Raw genomic sequence first — 18,322 nt, 5'->3', positions numbered from 1 at the left:
GTGGCCTGGTAGAGCGAGTTCGACATGATCTGAATAGATCGTCAGCATCGGATCGAACATCATAGTGGCGGCCAGGAACGGCGCCGATGAGCGAATTGAGCATGATGCCGATGGCCATCGTCTCCTTCAGAGACGGGTGCATCGGATCAAGCGTGTAAACGCGATCCGGCATGGTGTCACCTGCGCTTAGAGCGGCATGGTGACGGCAAGCAATGAGGGTGCTCGTCATTGCAGCCAGTGACGGCGCTAATGACTTGTGTCGCAGCCACAGAGGGCGCAGACACTGTGCCGCTGCCAGCAAGGGCGCAGGCACTGCTCACCGGGGCTCATAACCTGTTGAGCATGCTGGGAAGCGCACCACTCAGCTTACCTGAATATAAGAGAGCTTAGCTAGAGGCTATGCGCAGAGTAGGTGAAGACCTTTTTTTACAGGGCCAGAGGAGCCCTCCTTATATACTACAGGAGAGGCGACGATGTCATACGTAGTAATAGCTAATGAGTCAAGAGGACAGAACACGCTGAGTAAAGCGTACATGTGACAAGTCCAACCTATGTGTCCATATGTGTCCATCTGAGTCATATGATACTCGCGTGTAAGTGCATGTGATGCACACGTGACATGTCGTGACAGGCCGAATGTTCAACAGTTCCGATCAATTTGTGCAGGTGAGTCCAGAATATGCTCGTGAAGAGCGAATCCCGGTCGCTGACTATGTACTTGGGGAGCCCATGTAGCTTATAGACTTCCGCAAAGATAATGTATGCCAGAGTCTTGGCAGTCACATTAGTACGTGTCGGAATAAGATGTACCATGCCGGTCAGCAGGCAGATCACGACGAGAAGGTAATTGAAGGTCCCGTTGTGATTCTCGCTCTCGGGAAAGGGACCCGTGAAGTCTATCCCAATAGCTTCCCAAGGCGTGCCAGGCACCGGCAGGGGATTCAATAGCCCGTACGGCTTGTGATTGCTGGGCTTATTCCAAGCGCACGTGGTGCACGACGCAATGAACTTCTGTACGTCAGGCACCAGCGTCTTCCACCACACCTGATCACGGAGCACGGGGATAACCTTAGCGGCACCGAGATGCGCGAGTAAGGTGTGTGCTTCCTGAATGATGAGTCCTCGCACGGAGCGACTACTTTCCTTGATATTTGGAATGCACAGCAGACGACGAGAGTCCTGCTTCAGGAAGATGAGCCCTTCGACTACCTCAAAGTTTCGGAAGTGACTGGGTTCTTCCAATATCTTGGCAAAGAACGGATCGTCCTGATACTTATCCCGGATCAAATCTTCAATGCGTACACCCCGTGTGTGATTGGGTATAGCCGTCAAGATAGGTTCCGTGAGGCTAGGCGGTGCGATATCATTATCTTCGTCACCTTCCGCGCCGACCGAGGTCGAGACACGTGTTTCCTCTGCTGAGGCTGGTGTCTTGCCTGTCGGGTGTTCTGGTTCGGATTCCGACATCTGGACAGCACTAGGTATGTCTATATTCGCATCCTCTGTAATTGGGCTGCCGACGTCGGGCGACGATGGGCTGTCTTCGACAGCGCGCGAGTGCGCGTTCTCTCGGGTACCCGAGGGGTACTCGGAAGATGCCGAATGTGATGTTCCGCTGACATCACCTCGCGTGGCTTGATCGGAAGCAAACGCGTGATGAGCTGGCAGCGCGTTCTGCGCTGCTTCCTTCTCGCTCATCTCGTCTTCAAACGCGTTCGGGTCACTTGCAATGGGTTCGACAGGGTCGTCTCCCCCCTCCAGACGCGTCGCGCGTCTCTCAGAGTTGCCATCCGCTGCGTGATCGCCCACAATCAAGCGGACGGATCCCTTCTTCGCGGCGAGACGACGAACCCAGTCGTTAAAGGCCTTCGTCGAGCCTTTTGGACGTCCTCGACCGCGGCGAGGAGCGACGTCGTCCTCAGCGTCTGGCGCAACCGCCAGGGCGCCAAGCTCGGTCACAAGTGGCCGAGTTATATCCATACCGTCGTAGTCGACGGACCCATCCTCATCAAAGGATGTGTATTCAGAGGGGGAGCGCAGCGTCCCAGGTGCGTCGCCCTCATATATGCGCGATAGGGCGTCAGCTAACACATTATCTACACCTGGCAGGTACACGACTTCAAAGTCAAACTCGCCCAACTTCTCAAGCCAGCGCGCTTGCCGCCCCGAAAGGTTTGGCTGCCGCAGAAGATGGACAAGACCACGATGGTCAGTCACCCACATAAAGTGGAATCCCTGAAGTAAGTCGCGATGCCGCTGCATTGATTCCACGCCAGCTAACATCTCGATCTCGTGTACAGGATAATTCTGCTGAGTCGTACTCAGCTTCGCGGAGAAGAGCGCGATTACCGTTCCGGTACGCCAGTCCTCCCCTTCGACGACTACTCCTGATAAAGACGACTTAGAGCCGTCAGTCAGAAGCCAAACGCGCGAAGTGGGCTTGCCATCCGGCCCGAGGGTGATGCCGCGGCGCGAAATGCGCTTGCTCGCGCTCACAAGCCGCTTGCAGTCCTCAAACGCGCGCTGCTGCGTGAATCCCCACTCCCATCGGTGAGTTTCGCCGCACAAATCGTGCAGAATGCCCAAAGGCGCGGCAATCTCGGCGACATTATCGGCGAGCCAGCCCACCGCGCCACAAAATGCACGGACTAACTTCTTATTCGTAGGCACCGGCCACTTCGCGATCTCGTCAACGCGGGCAGGATCGACACGAATGCCGTTCGCGTCGACGATACGCCCAAGTACGCGCACTTCCGGTTCGAGGAAGTGCAGCTTATTAACACCCAAATAGAACTTCTCGCGTGCAAGCACCTCAAGCACGTTCTTGACGGCGCGAACATGCTCTTCAAGCGTGTTCGTGTATATGACAATGTCGTCAAGGTAGACATCCATGAAGACACCGAGGTAAGGCCGGAAAATATGCGTCATTATTGCCTGACACGTCGCGACAGCATTGCAGTCGCCCTGGAGCATGACCTTGCTCTTGACGTTCCCGTCTGGTGTTGCCATGATGTTGACGTCCTCATACTCAGGTAAGACGCGAATCTGCTCATAGTGATCTTTCCCGTCTAGAATTGACCAATATTTTGCAGCAGCAACGCGACGCAAGATCGCATTCTGGTCCGGGAGCGGGGACGACAACTTGCGCGTGTTGTCGTTGCGTTCGCGCAAGTCCACGACGGTACGTAGCTTGGTCTTCTCGCGTTGGTTCTTCGCGATGAGAAGCATCGGCACCGTGTTCGTGGCGGTGGTGAATTCCCACCGCCCCGAGCGCATATATGCGTCGCGTTTCTCATTCCATTGCTCACGAAAGATTGCAGGGCAATTCGAGCGACGGAACGGGTACCGACGGTCGGGGTCTATGATGGGAATCGTGTGATTAATCGCACGCAAGGGCGGGAGCTCAGTCTCCGCGATGGTCTTGCACAAAGGTAAGGCCATTTCGACTAGATGCTTCCGAATAGCTTCTAACTCGTCCGAGCCAGGCTCGGGCTCTACGTTCGCCATGAACAAGTCGTCGACGTGACGGAGGATGCGAGCGACGGGGGAGGGAGGATACGGAGTCGGCGGGCACGGATCTGTACGAGAACCGTGTGAGCCTCAGCGATGAAGGGAAAAGCTTTTATATAGATTGTGTGTACCTGTACGAGAACCGTGTGACTACAGAAGTGTCAGTACAGGCGTCTAGTATGTATATAAATCAGGACTTACGCCTCAGCGATGAAGGGAAAAGCTGAGGCGTGTATCGACGATCGGAGACGTATGTACGGAGATAAAACCTAAATAGGAAACTGTGGGCGCTTGTGTATGCGTAGAGATGAATATATTCTAACACTCCCCCTCAGCTCAAGCATCACCTAAGCCCAAAACATCACGAAAATGAACAAACTTAACCGTACCCAAAGCCTTCGTAAATAAGTCCGCAACGTTGTTGTTCGTATCACAGTACGAGATTTTGAAGTGGCCCTGCTCGACCGTCTGCCGAATCCAGTGGTACCGGACGTCGATGTGCTTCGTGCGCTCGTGGTGGACCGAATCCTTCGTGAGGGCGATGGAGTTCTGGCTGTCCGTGTACACCTGGGTCGGCCGCGCGGGATAGAGTCGGCGAGGTTCGTCGAAGAACGGCGCGAGTTCCACCATCAACTTGTGGACCCAAATAACGTCCTTCCCGGCCGTGCTGAGACTGACGTACTCCGCCTCGCCGCTCGAGAGCGTCACGATGGGCTGCTTCTTCGACCTCCAGATCACCGGCCCCCTGCCGATGAAGAAGACGAAGCCGGAGATCGACTTGCGGTGCGCGTGAGTCGACGCCCAGTCGGAGTCCGCATAGGCCACGGGGTTAAGGTGGTCGCCGCCGAGGATGAGCTTGAGGTCGCGCGTACCCTTGAGGTACCGGAGAACGCGCATCGCGTACTTGAGGTGCGTCGTGCGCGGCTCCTCGAAGTACTGCGCCAACGTCGAGACGTAGAACTGGATGTCTGGGCGCGTGCACGTCGACACCCAGATCAATCCACCTACCAACTCGCGGTACGTCCCCTTCTCCTCCTTCGACAACAGCTCCGACGAGACTCCTGGCGCTTCGTAGCTGAGGTCGGTACCGGGCTCGAACGGTATCACGACCGGCCGCGCATCGCGCAGACCGAATCGATCCACCAACTGGTCGATGTACGCCTGCTGCCCGAGAAGGATGGTGCGCGCCTCGTAGTCGCGCGTGATGTGCATGCCGAGCAGCCAGTTGATCTTGCCTAGATCGACGAACTCGTAGTGCTGGCCCACTCGGCGCTTGAACTCGTCCGCGCGGTCGTCGCAGTCAGCTACAACCGTGAAGTCGTCCGTTGCGACCGCGACCACGACATACTCGGCGCCGTTGAACGCGTAGAAGAGCGCCTCGTCCGCGCTGCTGACCTTGAAGCCTAAGGTGAGCATCGTCCCGCGCATCTTCTTGTACCATCCGCGTCCCGCCTGGCGCGTCCCGTACAGCCCCTTACGCAGCTTGCCGCAGATGCGCTTGCCCTTGAGGTCCTTCGGGATGGGGAAGAACTTCTCCCACATGTCGGGGAGCTCGATGTAGACGTCCTCGTCGATTTCGGTGTTGAGGTACGCGTTCCGGATGTCGCCCTGGTGTATGGCTGCCTTCCGCTTCGCAGCGACGGTGAGTACAATCCTGAGCGTCGGCTGGCGAATGACGGGCGCATAGGTATCGTGGAAGTCGACGCCGTGCACCATGGTGAAGCCGCGGGCGACCAGCCTCGCGCGGTAGCGAACCACGTTGCCGAGCTCGTTGCGCTTGAGCTTGAAGACGAAGCGCACCTTCACGACGTTCTTGCCCTTCGGGACTTCGACCACGTCGAACGTCTTGAGCTTGTTGATCTGCGTGAGCTCCTCCCGGATCGCCGCTTCCCACTTCTCCGCGTCTGCCCTGCCCAACGCCTCCTCGACCGTCCTCGGCTCGACCTCCAGCTCCTGCACATCCGCACTCAACCCAAGCTTCTCGACGAGCTTGCTCCACAAGCTGTCCAGCTCCGAACCGCCTATGTCGACCTCGTCCTCCACCTCCTCCCTGATGGGCATCGCCGCGGCGCATGCTAGCCGCTCGACCTCATCGACGAAATCGTCCTCGATGACGACCTCCTTCGCGTCGGCAACCTGCGCAACATGCTGCGGTCGACGTCGAAGGTCCTCCTCCTGGTAGTTCGGCGCTGGCTTCCCTGCATTGCGGGAGCTTCGCCTCGCCTCGGATACGACTTCGTGAGGTGCCGGGACCGGTTCTGGCTCGGGTTCGGGTTGCGTCGGTGGCGGACTCGGTGGTGCTGAGGGTGAAGGCGATGCCGCCTTGGGACTCGGCTCGGTTGTGGGCTCCTGCACTTTCGGTGGTGGCGGTGGCGGAGTAGATGTAGTAGGCGCCTTCGCGGGTACGTCCAAGGCCTCGGAGTCGACGATTAACGTCTCCCCCTCGGGTCCGTTGGCCTTGGCGCCCGCGCGCGCCGTCTTGTCGTCGAAGTAGACGTTGCGCTCAATCGAAATCTTGCGCTTGCTTGGCCAGTAGACCCGGAAGCCCTTCGACTCTTCGTCTATCCCGACGAACCGCCCCTCCTCCACGCGCGAATCAAGCTTCTTCAGCTTCTCTTTCCGCACCCACACCTTGCACCCCCAGACCCGCACCTGCGCGAGGTTGGGTTTCTTGCCCGTCGCCTCCTCAAGCGGCGTCTTGCCCGAAGGCAGACCCTTCGTGGGCGTGCGCGCGTCGATCCAGCACGCATGACGGTGCGCCTCCGCCCAGAGGTAGTCCGGGAGGTTGGACGTCTTGATCATGGCCCTCGCCATGTCCGTGAGGTAGCCGTTGCCGCGTTCCGCAATGCCGTTCGACTGAGGCGAGTCGTGAACGGTCTTGTGGTGGATCGTCCCCTCGCGAGCGAGATAGCGCTCGAACTCGCCGGAGATGAACTCTCCCCCTCGGTCGGTGCCGAGGACGCGGATATGCTGGACGCCGCGGTGCAGCTTGACGAACGCGTCGTACTCGAGGTGCTTGCCGAACGCCTCGGACTTCTTGGCGAGATAGTACGGGCGCGGCTCCCTCGTGAAGACGTCGCGGTAGACCTGCGCGTACTTCTTGCCGCCGAGGGAGGTGGTCGGGTAGGGGCCCTGCAAGTCGCATACGACCTTGTCACCATACGCCTTGACGTCCTCGTAGGTGCCCACCTGGGGGAACGGCTTCTTCTTCGCCTTCCCCTCCAGACACCCGACGCAGAACTCGGGCTTCGAGTCCATGTCGAGGTTGATGCCGGTGACTCGGCCCTCGACCACCATACGCTTCAGAGCGTCATGGTGCTTGTGGCCCATCCGGTTGTGCAACTCCGTGATCGATATCTTCGGAGTCGTGGCCGCTGCGACCTGCTGCGTCGCGCGCGCCGCCGGGGCCTTGTCGATGCGGTATAGACCGCGTACGAGGGGGATGCGCCCGATTACCTTCATCTCGGGTCGCTGCACTGCGATGGTGAATATCCCGCCCTCGATTTTGATCCTGCATCCCGCACGATCGAGCTTGCTGACCGAAAGAAGCGTGAACGCCATGTCCGGTGCGTAGTACGCATTCTTGATCCTAACGGGCGTCGGGGGTTCGTTCTCGCCCATCGGAAACGGTACCAGCATGTCGCCCTTGCCGGTCGCATAGAGCGCTCGCCCGTCGGCTGCCTTGATAGGCTCGGGAGGGATGTCGTGGAATGTGATGAAGCGGCTGCGGTCGCCGGAGAAGTCGCCAGTGGCGCCAGTGTCGGGGATCGTGATCTTCGAGCGCTGCTCCGCGGGCAGCGCGAGCAGTTGCGCGTCGTCTCGGAAGTCGGAGGTGATGGCGAGCGCGACGTTGTCGTCGTCGTTCGGGCAGGAAATCGTGATCAGTGCGGTCTCGTCGCCACTGTCATCGACGCCGGAGCTCTTCGCGGCGGTGTTCGCCTGCGACTGGCCCTTTCCCTTCCCCTTGCCTCCGTTCTTCTTCTTCTTCGGTCCCTGACCCTCCTTCCCGCCACCCTTCGACCAGCAGTCACGCTTCCAGTGGCCCGCCTTGCCACAGTTCGAGCACTTGTCGTCTTTCGACGCGGAGCCCTTGCCCTTCGACATCCGCGACGCAGCCATCGCCACGGACTCGTTGGACTTCTTCTGCTGCTCGTCCGCGTCAAAGCGCGCCTGTAGCTGCGCGATGACGTCCTTTGAAGAGAGGACGATCTTCTTCTTCTTCCGCGTGAGGTTCATGGCGAAGACCGTCTGCTGCATTTGCGTGACGATCACCTGGTACGAGTCGGGGATGGACTCCTTGATGTGCTCGACGCGCTGCGTGTGGTCCATCTCCATGCCGAGCTGCTCGAGGCGATCGAAGAGGTCGTCCATCTGCGCGAGGTGCACGCGCAGGTTCTCCCCCTCGACGCACTTCATGTTGCCGAGCTGGCGATAGAGCTGTGTTCGGATGGCGACGTTGTCGACGTTCTCGAACTTGCTGACCAGCGCGTCCCACACGTCCTTCGCCGTCTTGCCGCCCTTGATCTCGGTCATCGTAGACGGGGATACGGTCGTGTAGATGATGTCGCGCATCGCGGCCTCGCGCTGCTCCCACTCGTCCAGCTTGTCCTCCAGAGCCTCGCGCTCTTCGTCCGTGAGAGGCGTTGGTACGCTCGTCGACGTGGCAGTTGCCGTGGCGGGCGCGTTCTCGTCCTCCTCCTCTTCCTCCTCCTCGTCTTCGTCCTCATCGTCCGAGTCATCGGAGTCGGGATCGCCGAGATCGGAGCTCTTGTACCAGGCCTTCGTTACTCGGTTGTAGACGGGGTGCGGGGGACGAGGTGAGCCGCGGAGATGGCGTGCGAGACCTGCGGTCTTCTTGATCTTCTGCAGCGTGACCTCCTTGTAGCGCGGCCAGTTCGTGCCGTCGTCCTTGCACTTGAGCGGGGTCTCGATCTTGAACGTCTGAGCAGACATGGCTGGGAAGTCGGGGCTCATAACCTGACGGAGGATGCGAGCGACGGGGGAGGGAGGATACGGAGTCGGCGGGCACGGATCTGTACGAGAACCGTGTGAGCCTCAGCGATGAAGGGAAAAGCTTTTATATAGATTGTGTGTACCTGTACGAGAACCGTGTGACTACAGAAGTGTCAGTACAGGCGTCTAGTATGTATATAAATCAGGACTTACGCCTCAGCGATGAAGGGAAAAGCTGAGGCGTGTATCGACGATCGGAGACGTATGTACGGAGATAAAACCTAAATAGGAAACTGTGGGCGCTTGTGTATGCGTAGAGATGAATATATTCTAACACGACGTGTGGCCCCTCAAGCGGCAGCGCCTCAACGCTCCCAATGAGGATCTTCGGCGGGTTGATGGAGAACGAGATGGAATGCTGGTACAGGAACGGAGTCCCGAGGACGACGTCGTAAGTCGCGAGGTTCAAGACGTCAAAGACGCGCTGCTCATGTATAGCTGACCATTCGAAATCTACAGACGTATGAAAGTTACATTTCGAGCGCGACCCGCTCACTGCCATCGTCATGGACACCTGGCCATCGTGCTCAATGAGCGGAAGGCGCAGTTGAGTAGCGAGAGCCGAGCTCACGAGATCTACTGACGAACCAGAGTCTACTAACGCCTTGCAGGGATGCCCGCTTACATGAACGACGAGGACAATGGGCCTCGGGATGCGGCGGCCGCTCCCCCGCGGGAAGACGGCTGTCCGTTGCGCAACGCGCGCGGACGAGGATGCCAACGGCGCGGAGCGCCCCTTCGATACTGCGAAGACCGTCAGCTGACGCCATGGAAGACGCGAAGCTGGGAAACGTACCGGCACGTTGGACGCCATGCGCACCATCGTTGCCCACGCCTGTGCGAACAAGCCGGACTCAATCAGGTCCTCCGCGGGCTCGCGAAACCAGCGCGCGGGAAACGCGCCGTCAGGCTGCGTAAAGACGTCAAAGCCACGACGCGCTGCGGCATCAGCAGGCGACTCGAACCAGCGCGACATATAGCGCTTCGGGTGAGTCGTGTTCTGATGCCCACCCACGAAGTAGCGCATGCGCTGATACATGTACCAGTACCAGACGTTGATACCGGCGTCTATGTCCTTGAGACGAAGACCCCACGACACGCCCAGGAGCGTGTCGCACACGAGGATGACCGGCGAGCCAGAGTACGGCCGGAAGGCGTAGAAGCGGGAGAGGTCAGCGCGACGCTGCTCCTCGCCAACTACGCGTCTGACAGCCCAGTTGAGGGCGTAAGCGACGCTCTCGGGCACGAGATCCCCGAGGGTAGTGCCCGTGGAGTAGAGGTACGCCATGCGACGAGCCTGCGAGGTGTCCATCCCGAAGTCGACGCATATCTGACGCGCAACGTAGTCCTCCATCGAAAAACCTTCGCGGATGAAGTACGCGTTCGGGATGCGAAGTGGGGCCAGCTCGCGACGCCCAGCTTCGGCCTCAACTGTCTCGAAGAGGGAGACACAATCGTCCTGGGTCTGGACTGGCAGGAAACGGACGGGCGCGCCATCGCGAAGATACGAGAGCGGCGCGAGGTCGTGGAACATCGCATCGCGCAGCTTCTCGCCGTCGCCAGGCCAAGCGCGCACGGCGTTCAGCGCGAACGCACCACGCACACGCCACTGCCCCAAGTCGCCGACGTACAAAGGGTCGCAGGCGCGACCGATAAAATCGGCATACTCGGGTGTCTCGCAGAGGGCGAGCAAGTCGTCGCCCGAGCAAAACTTTGGAGGCTCGCGCCTCGCGCGCAGCGCAATTCGCGTGTAGTAGTCGAAGAGCGGCTGCACGTAGAGGTGGGGGCGTCCGGGAACGTCGCCACAGACAAGCGGACAGTCCGCAAGGACGTGTGTTGCCCACGGCGGTGAGCACGTCGTGCAGCGTGTACTGTCCGGGTTGGACCCAGGTGAGTCGTGCGAGGGTTCGAACTGAACCATATTGACTGACAATGTAGTCGTGTTAGTGACGCCAGCACGTCTCTGGTCGAGCAGACGTGCCTGTTCAATTGCCACCGAGTGAATCGCGAGACCAGGAGGTCCAGAAGACGTCGAAGGTACGTGGTTTGCTTCGGGACAGTTTCGGCTTATATGGTCCTTAGACTCACAGCGGAAGCAGCGCCCCTCTTCACGGAGGCGCTTCAGGAGCTCAGGAGATTTTCCTGGCTTGCGGTTAGGAGGGGCGCGAGCGTTCGCGCTCCTTCCATTCGGCGCGGAGGTACGTTGTGACCCCCTTGCCTGTCTACTGAATTTACCTCCAGTGGTCCTCGAGCGGTCATTAGAGCTCGAGGTGCGCGTTCCAGCGGCAGCAGACGCGTTTGCTGGCGGCCTAGAGGAGGGAGCAGAAGAGCTCCCGCCTCTAGAACGTCGGGACGATGCAGATGCGCCACCCGAGCCGCTTCCGCGGTTGGGAGGCGATCCACCATGATCGTCAGGGCGCCTGCCCTTCGCTTGGGCTCGGGCAGCGTAGCTAGCCTGCCAGAGCTGCAGAGCACGTCGGTACGTAGGCTCTAACTCATCAACTTCTTTGCTGAAGCCGTCCTCCATCAGGCGCTTCACGAGCCAAGAGTCAAGACCTTCCCAAAACTTCAAGACCCGGTTTCGGCTGGTCTCCTCAGTCAGCACCACCCAGAAGCGCTCTAGATCGTGCATGTAGTCGCGGAGATCGCGATTGTCTTGGATACAGGACTTGTACCGAGTACGACATTTGTCTTTGTAGTCTAGACTGAAACAGTGATCGAATAAATCTCTGAAAAAGTCGTCTAGATTTGCGCTTCGAGAAGCACTAAGCATGTAGTTCTGCTTGTAGAACCTTCTGGCCTTGCCAGTGAGCCAACGCGAGACAACATCGGCCTGCCGAGTGGCTGCCACTCGACCATCAGTAACATACTGAAGAGAATCAATGACGAAGGTCCAGAAGGCCTCATCGTCCTCCCGGCCATCATAGGACTCAGGAGGCTGCGGCTTAAGGCGGCTGGCCTTACCCGCGCTGTCAAACTGACCGTCGTCGTCCGAGTCTGAACTCGGAAGACCAACTACACGGCTTCTGATCATAGCCATGTACTTGTCCCAGTAGGACTCGCCCCCAGCTACATAGCTCGGACGAAGCTTGTCTTCGGGGCTAGAAGCCTTCGAAGGACGTTCACGAGGCACCGCGGGGGGCACAGAGGCCTCCGCGGTCTCGCGCTTGATTGCGCTCAGGTCACGTGCCGGTTGAACTTCGTTCGGCACCGACCGCTCACGTGCGGCGCCAGACCCATCCGTGAGGAGTTCGACGAGATTGTCGTATCTCTCACTGAGCTGGCTGACCTGTCTCGCCAGTTTGGCATTGAGGGCGGCGTAGTCCGCGGCCTCAACAGTCTTGAGGTGGAGTGCATCGAACAGATCGGCGATCTGCTTATTTTCGGCGGCGCAGGGTTCCAGATTTGCCAAAGACACCCTCGGCCCCTGATTCGGCACGTCCGTGCGCGATCCGCGAGCTCGATTTGCAGCATCCAGGATGTCCTGCTGAATCTCGGGATCATGCTCAATTTCATCGAAATTGAGGTTTCCGAAGTTGCGAAGATCCGGCCCCTTGCCCTTATCCAACCGGTCCCTACTGTTTCCGGGGATAGAGCTTTCAGGTACGTTCACGCTTTCGGACTCGCGAGCCTCGTGCTCGCTGTTCTCATCATACTGAGGGAAAATTTTATTCGTAGTACTAACTACTCCCGTGGACTCTGGCGCGATAGCGCGACTGCCCACAGCACCCGATGCACGCGGCTGAGCACCAGCTTCAGGCACGAGGCCGTCGGCGGCATGCGCGTGGGTCGGGGACTGAGCAGCGGCATCGGCCGACCACTCGCCCTCTCCAGGGTCTGCTCCGTCGAGAGCAGACACCTGGCGGGATACCCCCACCGTCGTGGCGGAAGCACCCGACGACGGCACAACGTCGTGTTGCACCGTCGCATGCTCGATGACCTGGTCATCGGCGGTGGCAGGCGGCGCATCTTGAGCGCCCGCCGTGCCCGAGTCGGACTCGTTGTCCGAGAGTGCACTAGTGAAGGAGTCGTCAGTACCACGCCACGCGGTCTGAGACTCACCGGTGTCAACCGACGCTGCGCGAGGGCGGAAACGTCCGCTGGAATCGCGCAGAGGTTGAGCTTTTGGCGCCATTGAGATTGTCGACAGGGAAGGAGGGTAATTAAGCCGCGAAGGGTGCCGGGTTGATCAAGTCCGTTGCCTTAGCGGGGGAAATAGGGGTAGGTAGTGAAGACTTTGGTGGGTTAGGAATGAAATGAAATGAAATGTAATGAAATGGATAAACCACCGTTTTATGCGCTGCGACGCTTCAGAAACGCGACCACTTTTCGGATTCCTGTGTTTGTACACCGGTCGAGTCGGTCCGACCCTCTTTTCGACGGGGTTTCAGTGACGCTTGGCCGGATGGATTTCGTTCAGAAAAATCAAGCCGGTACGGAACACCTCAATCTATCGTAATATGAAGTTTGTTGGGAGCTCAGGTCGTGATTGCTGTGCTAGGCGTCCCTCAAGTTTTTTGATGCATGCCGAGCAATGTTTGGTCAATGCCGGAGATTTCGGCATTCCGGCATTTCGGCAGAAACTCGTCATGTACATCTCGTACACACTTCCTTCTTGTCGCTATTCCATCGCCAGGGATGCCATTTTCCTCAGGAAAAAGACAGAATATGAGCTTCACTGCCTGCTTGAGTAGCCTAGTGAGAAAATCTGACACTCGGAAACCTCCAAAGACGAGTTATGCGAAAGTACGCTGACACCCTTGCGCTCTTGTCATAATCGGCATCTCGGCATCTCTGTCATCTCGCATTACTCTTCCTGCGTCCCTCACCATCGTTCACCTTCTTACCCTTCCCCTCCGCGATAACATCTGTGTTGGCCTCCCTCCCTTTATCGCTGACCGTGTCGGTCGACATCACTGCCATACGGTCTCACCCCCCGCGCTACATCCTCCTCCTTCGCAATCAGCAAGGCGCCCCTCGACATGCCAACACGCGTCCGCGGCCAGCCCGCCTCCGCACCACCCAACCTCCTGCCACCCCTGCGCGCCTGATCACGCAAGGAGTGACGCCGCAGAGGAAGTCGCAAGGCAAAAAGCGCCCGTCGCTACCTCTCCTCCCGCGCGACCTGCCCGATCAGCCGTGCGAGCCACCTTCAGCTCGTCCTCAAGCCGGCACGAGGAAGAGCAACGCGTGGCTGTAACGCGCGACAAAGACCACGTCGTTAGCCACTACGTCGCCAGCGCCTGTGCCAGCGCCGACGCTCGCGCAACTTCCCCTACTTCCTCCACGATCCACAGCGCAATCGAAGGTCGCCCTCCCGCGCATTGAGACCCCGACGGACGTACTGTCGCGCGCGACCTCGGCGCAGAATATGTCATCTGCTCACCCGAACGGAGCAGCGCCGACGAACGATTGGCACATCTTGTTCTTGACGTCGAGCACGAACGTCCCACCAACATGTCCGATCCCCTTCACCGCAGCCTCTACGCGCTCGCCAGCACTCCCATTACGACCGTCGCGCCCGTGCCTACCGAGAGCCCCCGAGTCGACCCCGATCGCTCAGCAGGAACTAAACAGGACAATGTTCATACAAAATGTCGACTATCTGCGATCGAGAGCTACGCTGAGGAGGGGGGGAGAGAGGGGAACAAGCTCAGTTGAATGACGCGTGCAGCGTACGTGGCACGCACACCACTGTCTCGCCGAGAGCTGACCGTTTCCGCGCATTTCTGCGCTCCCCCGAGTGCCAGGGACGTCAGTGCAGGCGTTCGCGGGCCTGCTTCTTGAGTAACACGGATACAAGAAAGTGAGCTTTCCCTCCCTTCCCTTCGCCTTTTACTCTCACCCCCCCCCCCCCACCCATGCTCTGCCCTACGGTGCACGCCCAAATCAGCCGCATGCTGATCTTCTTTCAGGCGATAATTCCCCGAGCTTAGCAGCGGAGGCACGTGCGGGCTCCCTCGGTGAGATATGAGACGAGGGTGGGTGATTACTCCTTCTCTCAAGCTGCCCCAGCCCTCAAGGACAAGTACCCAGTTGACAAGCCGCTGGGGTTACGCGCGAACCCCCTCGACGGAGAAGCGGTGCGCAGTGCCGACATGGCCTTGGCGCAGGTGTGTTGACGGGTCATTTGTCGAGAATAATAACAGATTCTGACGCGTCTTCTGAAGGTTTTTAACTCGCCCGACGCGCGAATTTTTGGCGTACTGACGCAAAATGCGCTGAGGTCCGCGAAGGAGTCCCTTGTTAAGGGCGCGACGGTCAGGGAGGGGACAAGGGTGGCGCTTCCGGCACAAGCTGCAGGCGGGGAAGGAGTTGTTCGAGCGCGTGTGGGAGACGGTGAAGAACCAGGTCGAGCTCGTGATCGACGAGCACCGGAGGGTCTTGCTCGAGAAGGCGCTCAGTGTGATCGAGCGGATACCGCCACCCCTCCCGCGGGCGACGGGCCGTCGTAGAAAATGCTGGAACTGGAATCTGTGCGACGCGGCGTTTGGCGCGCTCACGCTCAACATTCGCGAAGGGCGCGTTAGCGCGGAGCTGAAGAGCCATGGTGCGAAATTAGGGTTCTGCTTATCATTTCTGGCACTGAATGCAGTTGACAGGCTTCAACTACGCGTACCGCCGCACGGCGACGACTGCGGCTACCCCCGCCTCTCCCCATCCCCAGAACGCCGTGACGACGAACGTGTCGAGGCTGGCGCCCAAAAAGGGCCCGACGCCTGCACCGCCTGCAAACGACCGCCAATTGCCCTCGCACCTCAAGTCCACGGGCCCGACGCCGAACCCTGCAAGCCCGGCGCCCGATGCTAACAACAAGACCGACGGTGACAGCACAAAACCGGAGGGTAGCACCAGCACGAAGCTGACGACGCCCGCACCGAACGGCAATGCGGCGGCGACGAGCCCGGTCCCGAGCGCGGCGCGCGGCGATGGGAAGCCGGAGAAAAGCAAGAACCAGAAGAAGAAGCTGGAGCAGAAGAAGGCAGCGTAGGCCGAGCGGGAGAAGGCGGAGGGCGCGAGCAAGGCCGAGGGCGCGTCCAAACCTGAAGGGACTAGCACGAGCAAGCCCGACACCGGCGCCTCCAAGCCCGACGCCCCAAAATCCGACGCAGGCGAGGCGACGCTGTCCGCCGCGTCCCCCATCCCGGACGACGAGCAGCTCAAGTCGCTGAGCGAGTCGATGGGCGCGCGGACGCCCAAGTCGGGGCGGCCGCTGCGGAACCCGTGGACGATCTTCTGGCGGTTGATGATCGGCACGAGCGAGGAGGACGTCAGGCAGTTTCTCGGGCCGGCGAGGGGCGGGGTGAGTGGTCTTTCGACATCGTTTAGTCGTGCTGCGCCTTTCACAGGTTGTCAGGCCTTCAATTTCTCTACCTCTTCAATCGAATGGAAGAGGCGGTCGGTTTGCTAACCCTGTCACCTCTCCAGATCACGAAGGTCGTCTACCCGCCCACGGCGACGGGGCGCGCGCAACAGATCATCTACATCGAGTTTGGCGACGAGGAGGCGATGAAGGCGGGGTTGGAGCGGAACGGGGAGGTGAGTTTTGAGTTTTGTCGTTTGACTTTCCCTTCCAAGCTGGCTTTGGATTTTTACGTTCACCCAACCCCTCTCAAATTCACTTGCTTTCGAATGCACTTGCTTTAGTTTTCATCGAGCGGGCGACTAACCATCCCACTCCCGCCCAGAAACCCAAAGACGGCGCGATCCCCGAGCTCTAGCAGGCCTCCGACAACCGCGACTCGGGGCGCGGCGGCCGCGGAAGGGGAAGGGGAGGTAGGGGCGGCGGGGGCCGTGGGTTATGCAAAGGAGGTTCGCGGCAGCGGGGTTGGCGCCGGATGGGGGGAGAGGGAGGGGTGAACGTGGACAATGTGCGAGGTGCGTCCTCAATTCAACCATTTTTCTCTCTTTCCTGACGCATTCACGTGCGCCTCTTCAAGCCAGAAAACCCACGAATCGATGCGAAATGCGCTGAGGGCTGCGCCTTGGGTGCTAGCTCAATGTCGCGGGCGTTGGCGTGGGGGCGGAGCCGGAGACGTGTAGGACGGCGGGGAAGATGCGGGACGCTGCCGCATGCGCGCGATACACGGTGTGTCGCCGACAGGGGCAGGCTCACATTCGACTGCCGACTTTCAACTACGCCGATTCGGGGTTCGGGATCGCGACGCAACACGGCACATACGACGCGATGCTAGCACACATGTGGGAGGGGCAGATCATGGCGGGACTCAGCTTCGTCCGCCCTGCCCTCGCTCTTGTCATTCAAGGTGGCTGAGAGTTCGAGGAGAGTATCCCGGATAGGCGTAAAAAATGAGCTAGAAGGTGAGTCATACCCTTCTACCCCTCTGCCTTTGATTTGCGCCCCTCCCCGTGCATCTACAGACTCGCGCGCCACTTCCACTCCCAACAGAAAGCTTGTGCTGACCTCCTCCTCAGTAATAAGTCCGAAACGGGCTGTCCTCTTTCCTCCACACGTCCCTTCCGCCCCTCGTCGCCCATGACCTCCGCCACTTCCGCCGTATCTTCCCCCGCGGCACGCGCATCGGCCCTAGCAACCCCAACCCGTTCAAGTTCTGACGCGTCGGCTCGCAGGTGATGTCGCTCAACTGGCAGACGTACGACACGCCAATGCAGGTGAACGAGGTGGGGTTCGTCAGGTCGTCAAGCCAGCGAAGCTGCGTGGGGAGAAGCTTCGGATGGCGAAGGGGGGAGGGGGAGGCACGCGAGGGAGGGGGAGAAGCGCAGTTGCTTGCGGGAGCGGCGCCAGCGCAAATGGGAAATGGTGGCACCAGGGCGAAGGGGGAGGCGCACCGCGCGCGCGAAGGGAGATGGAGGAGCCCTCGGACGTGCTTTTCGTAGCACAAACACCTTGTATTAGGCAGCATAATACAATTAATCTTGCTTCTACCCTACAAGCCAGTGCCCCCGTGTCGAGAAGGGGTTTGCGCAGGTGACTGTACCTAGTGCTAAGGGGGGCGACTACGCTGCAAGGACTCGTTAGTGCAACGACTGTGCGACGGCGAGAATTAGATGCGCACGATGGGGGCGAGTCGAGCGACGAGAAGGAGAGTGAAGCATGGGTGTAAGCGACGTGATAAGAGAAGAAGGACAGAGGTCAGTGGCTGGATGGGGGAGAGCAGTAGTGGTGATGGGGAGGGAGGAGGCGCTCGAGCGAGGTGAGAATGCGGGGTGAGAATGCGTGAAGAGGTGAATACAAGCGACATAGTGAGGTGATGGGGGAGGGCAGTTTCTCGAAGGGGTGCTCGAGCGAGGTTCGAAGGAAGGTCAAGTACGCGAAGAAAGGTCAGCAAGGCGAAGGGAGGGGAGGGGGAGGGGGGAGGCGAAGGAGACCGAGAAGAGTGGAGAGACGTTGAAGAGAAGGGAGGGAGGGGGAGTGAGCGAAAAGGTGAAGGGAAGACGATACGAAGATAAGGAGGGCCGCTGGGGGGATGGTTCTTGTTCCAATCCCTGCTCACGACCTTGTTGCGGCTTCTCAGTGAGTTCGGGCGTTCACGAAGCAGGACAGCTTCAACGGGAGTGAGTCAAGTCTCTTCGCGCCCTCCGTGCATGCGGCTAACGCTGCCTCAGCCTGCCGACCTTCCTTCCCCTCTCCTTCGACCGTGCTCAGGGCAGCTCGGAGCCGATTCCATCTGAGCCGTTCGATTTTGCACTCGCGTGATTCCGGCTTTCCAACACCTATAGGTGTCTTGTCAAAGGAGAGAGGGGTAGGGAGAGGGGGTAGGGGACGTCCCACGCGGCCGAGGGGGTGCAACTGGTAAGTGTAAAGTTTTGTTGCTTT

General features: G+C 59.5%; 6 protein-coding genes across 6 annotated transcripts; 1 reads left to right on the top strand and 5 right to left on the bottom strand.

Moving 5' to 3' along the window:
- Positions 1-6,636: 6,636 nt before the first annotated feature.
- On the bottom strand, positions 6,637-7,071 carry SCHCODRAFT_02456544 (uncharacterized protein; the record flags this gene model as incomplete). The annotated part of the gene is made up of 2 exons (XM_050342579.1): positions 6,637-6,894; positions 6,988-7,071. Coding segments are annotated over 2 exons (342 nt in total), but the record flags the coding sequence as incomplete, so codon positions are not given.
- A 51-nt stretch (positions 7,072-7,122) lies between these two features.
- Positions 7,123-7,284, bottom strand: SCHCODRAFT_02463176 (uncharacterized protein; the record flags this gene model as incomplete). Its single annotated transcript, XM_050342633.1, has 1 exon — positions 7,123-7,284. A coding segment is annotated over one exon (162 nt), but the record flags the coding sequence as incomplete, so codon positions are not given.
- Positions 7,285-7,977: 693 nt separating this feature from the next.
- On the bottom strand, positions 7,978-8,484 carry SCHCODRAFT_01050936 (uncharacterized protein; the record flags this gene model as incomplete). Its single annotated transcript, XM_050340933.1, has 2 exons — positions 7,978-8,202; positions 8,299-8,484. Coding segments are annotated over 2 exons (411 nt in total), but the record flags the coding sequence as incomplete, so codon positions are not given.
- Positions 8,485-13,842: 5,358 nt separating this feature from the next.
- Positions 13,843-16,798, top strand: SCHCODRAFT_02693241 (uncharacterized protein; the record flags this gene model as incomplete). Its single annotated transcript, XM_050346847.1, has 9 exons — positions 13,843-14,179; positions 14,439-14,486; positions 14,539-14,636; positions 14,694-14,749; positions 14,775-15,073; positions 15,126-15,430; positions 15,515-15,826; positions 15,952-16,062; positions 16,520-16,798. The coding sequence occupies exons 1-9, from the start codon at positions 13,981-13,983 to the stop codon at positions 16,796-16,798; spliced, it is 1,707 nt and encodes a 568-aa protein (XP_050197644.1). The 5' UTR covers positions 13,843-13,980.
- Positions 16,799-16,857: 59 nt separating this feature from the next.
- On the bottom strand, positions 16,858-17,438 carry SCHCODRAFT_01253782 (uncharacterized protein). The gene has a single exon (XM_050341326.1). It carries the CDS (start codon positions 17,406-17,408, stop codon positions 16,956-16,958), a length of 453 nt encoding a protein of 150 aa, XP_050197643.1. The 5' UTR covers positions 17,409-17,438; the 3' UTR covers positions 16,858-16,955.
- An 8-nt stretch (positions 17,439-17,446) lies between these two features.
- SCHCODRAFT_02641844 (uncharacterized protein) lies at positions 17,447-18,132 on the bottom strand. The gene is made up of 2 exons (XM_050346237.1): positions 17,562-18,132; positions 17,447-17,507 (listed from the first exon to the last, which is right to left on the bottom strand). Exons 1-2 carry the CDS (start codon positions 17,745-17,747, stop codon positions 17,490-17,492), a joined length of 204 nt encoding a protein of 67 aa, XP_050197642.1. The 5' UTR covers positions 17,748-18,132; the 3' UTR covers positions 17,447-17,489.
- Positions 18,133-18,322: the final 190 nt, after the last annotated feature.

This window comes from Schizophyllum commune (genome assembly GCF_000143185.2).
Source record: "Schizophyllum commune H4-8 unplaced genomic scaffold SCHCOscaffold_13, whole genome shotgun sequence".
Lineage (NCBI taxonomy): Eukaryota > Fungi > Basidiomycota > Agaricomycetes > Agaricales > Schizophyllaceae > Schizophyllum > Schizophyllum commune.
This window is presented reverse-complemented; position numbering and strand designations above follow the sequence as displayed.

Bases quoted from the DNA above. Each gene is read 5' to 3' on its own strand.
- SCHCODRAFT_01253782 (XM_050341326.1), bottom strand. From the start codon at position 17,408: ATGCTGCCTAATACAAGGTGTTTGTGCTACGAAAAGCACGTCCGAGGG.
- SCHCODRAFT_02641844 (XM_050346237.1), bottom strand. From the start codon at position 17,747: ATGTCGCTTGTATTCACCTCTTCACGCATTCTCACCCCGCATTCTCAC.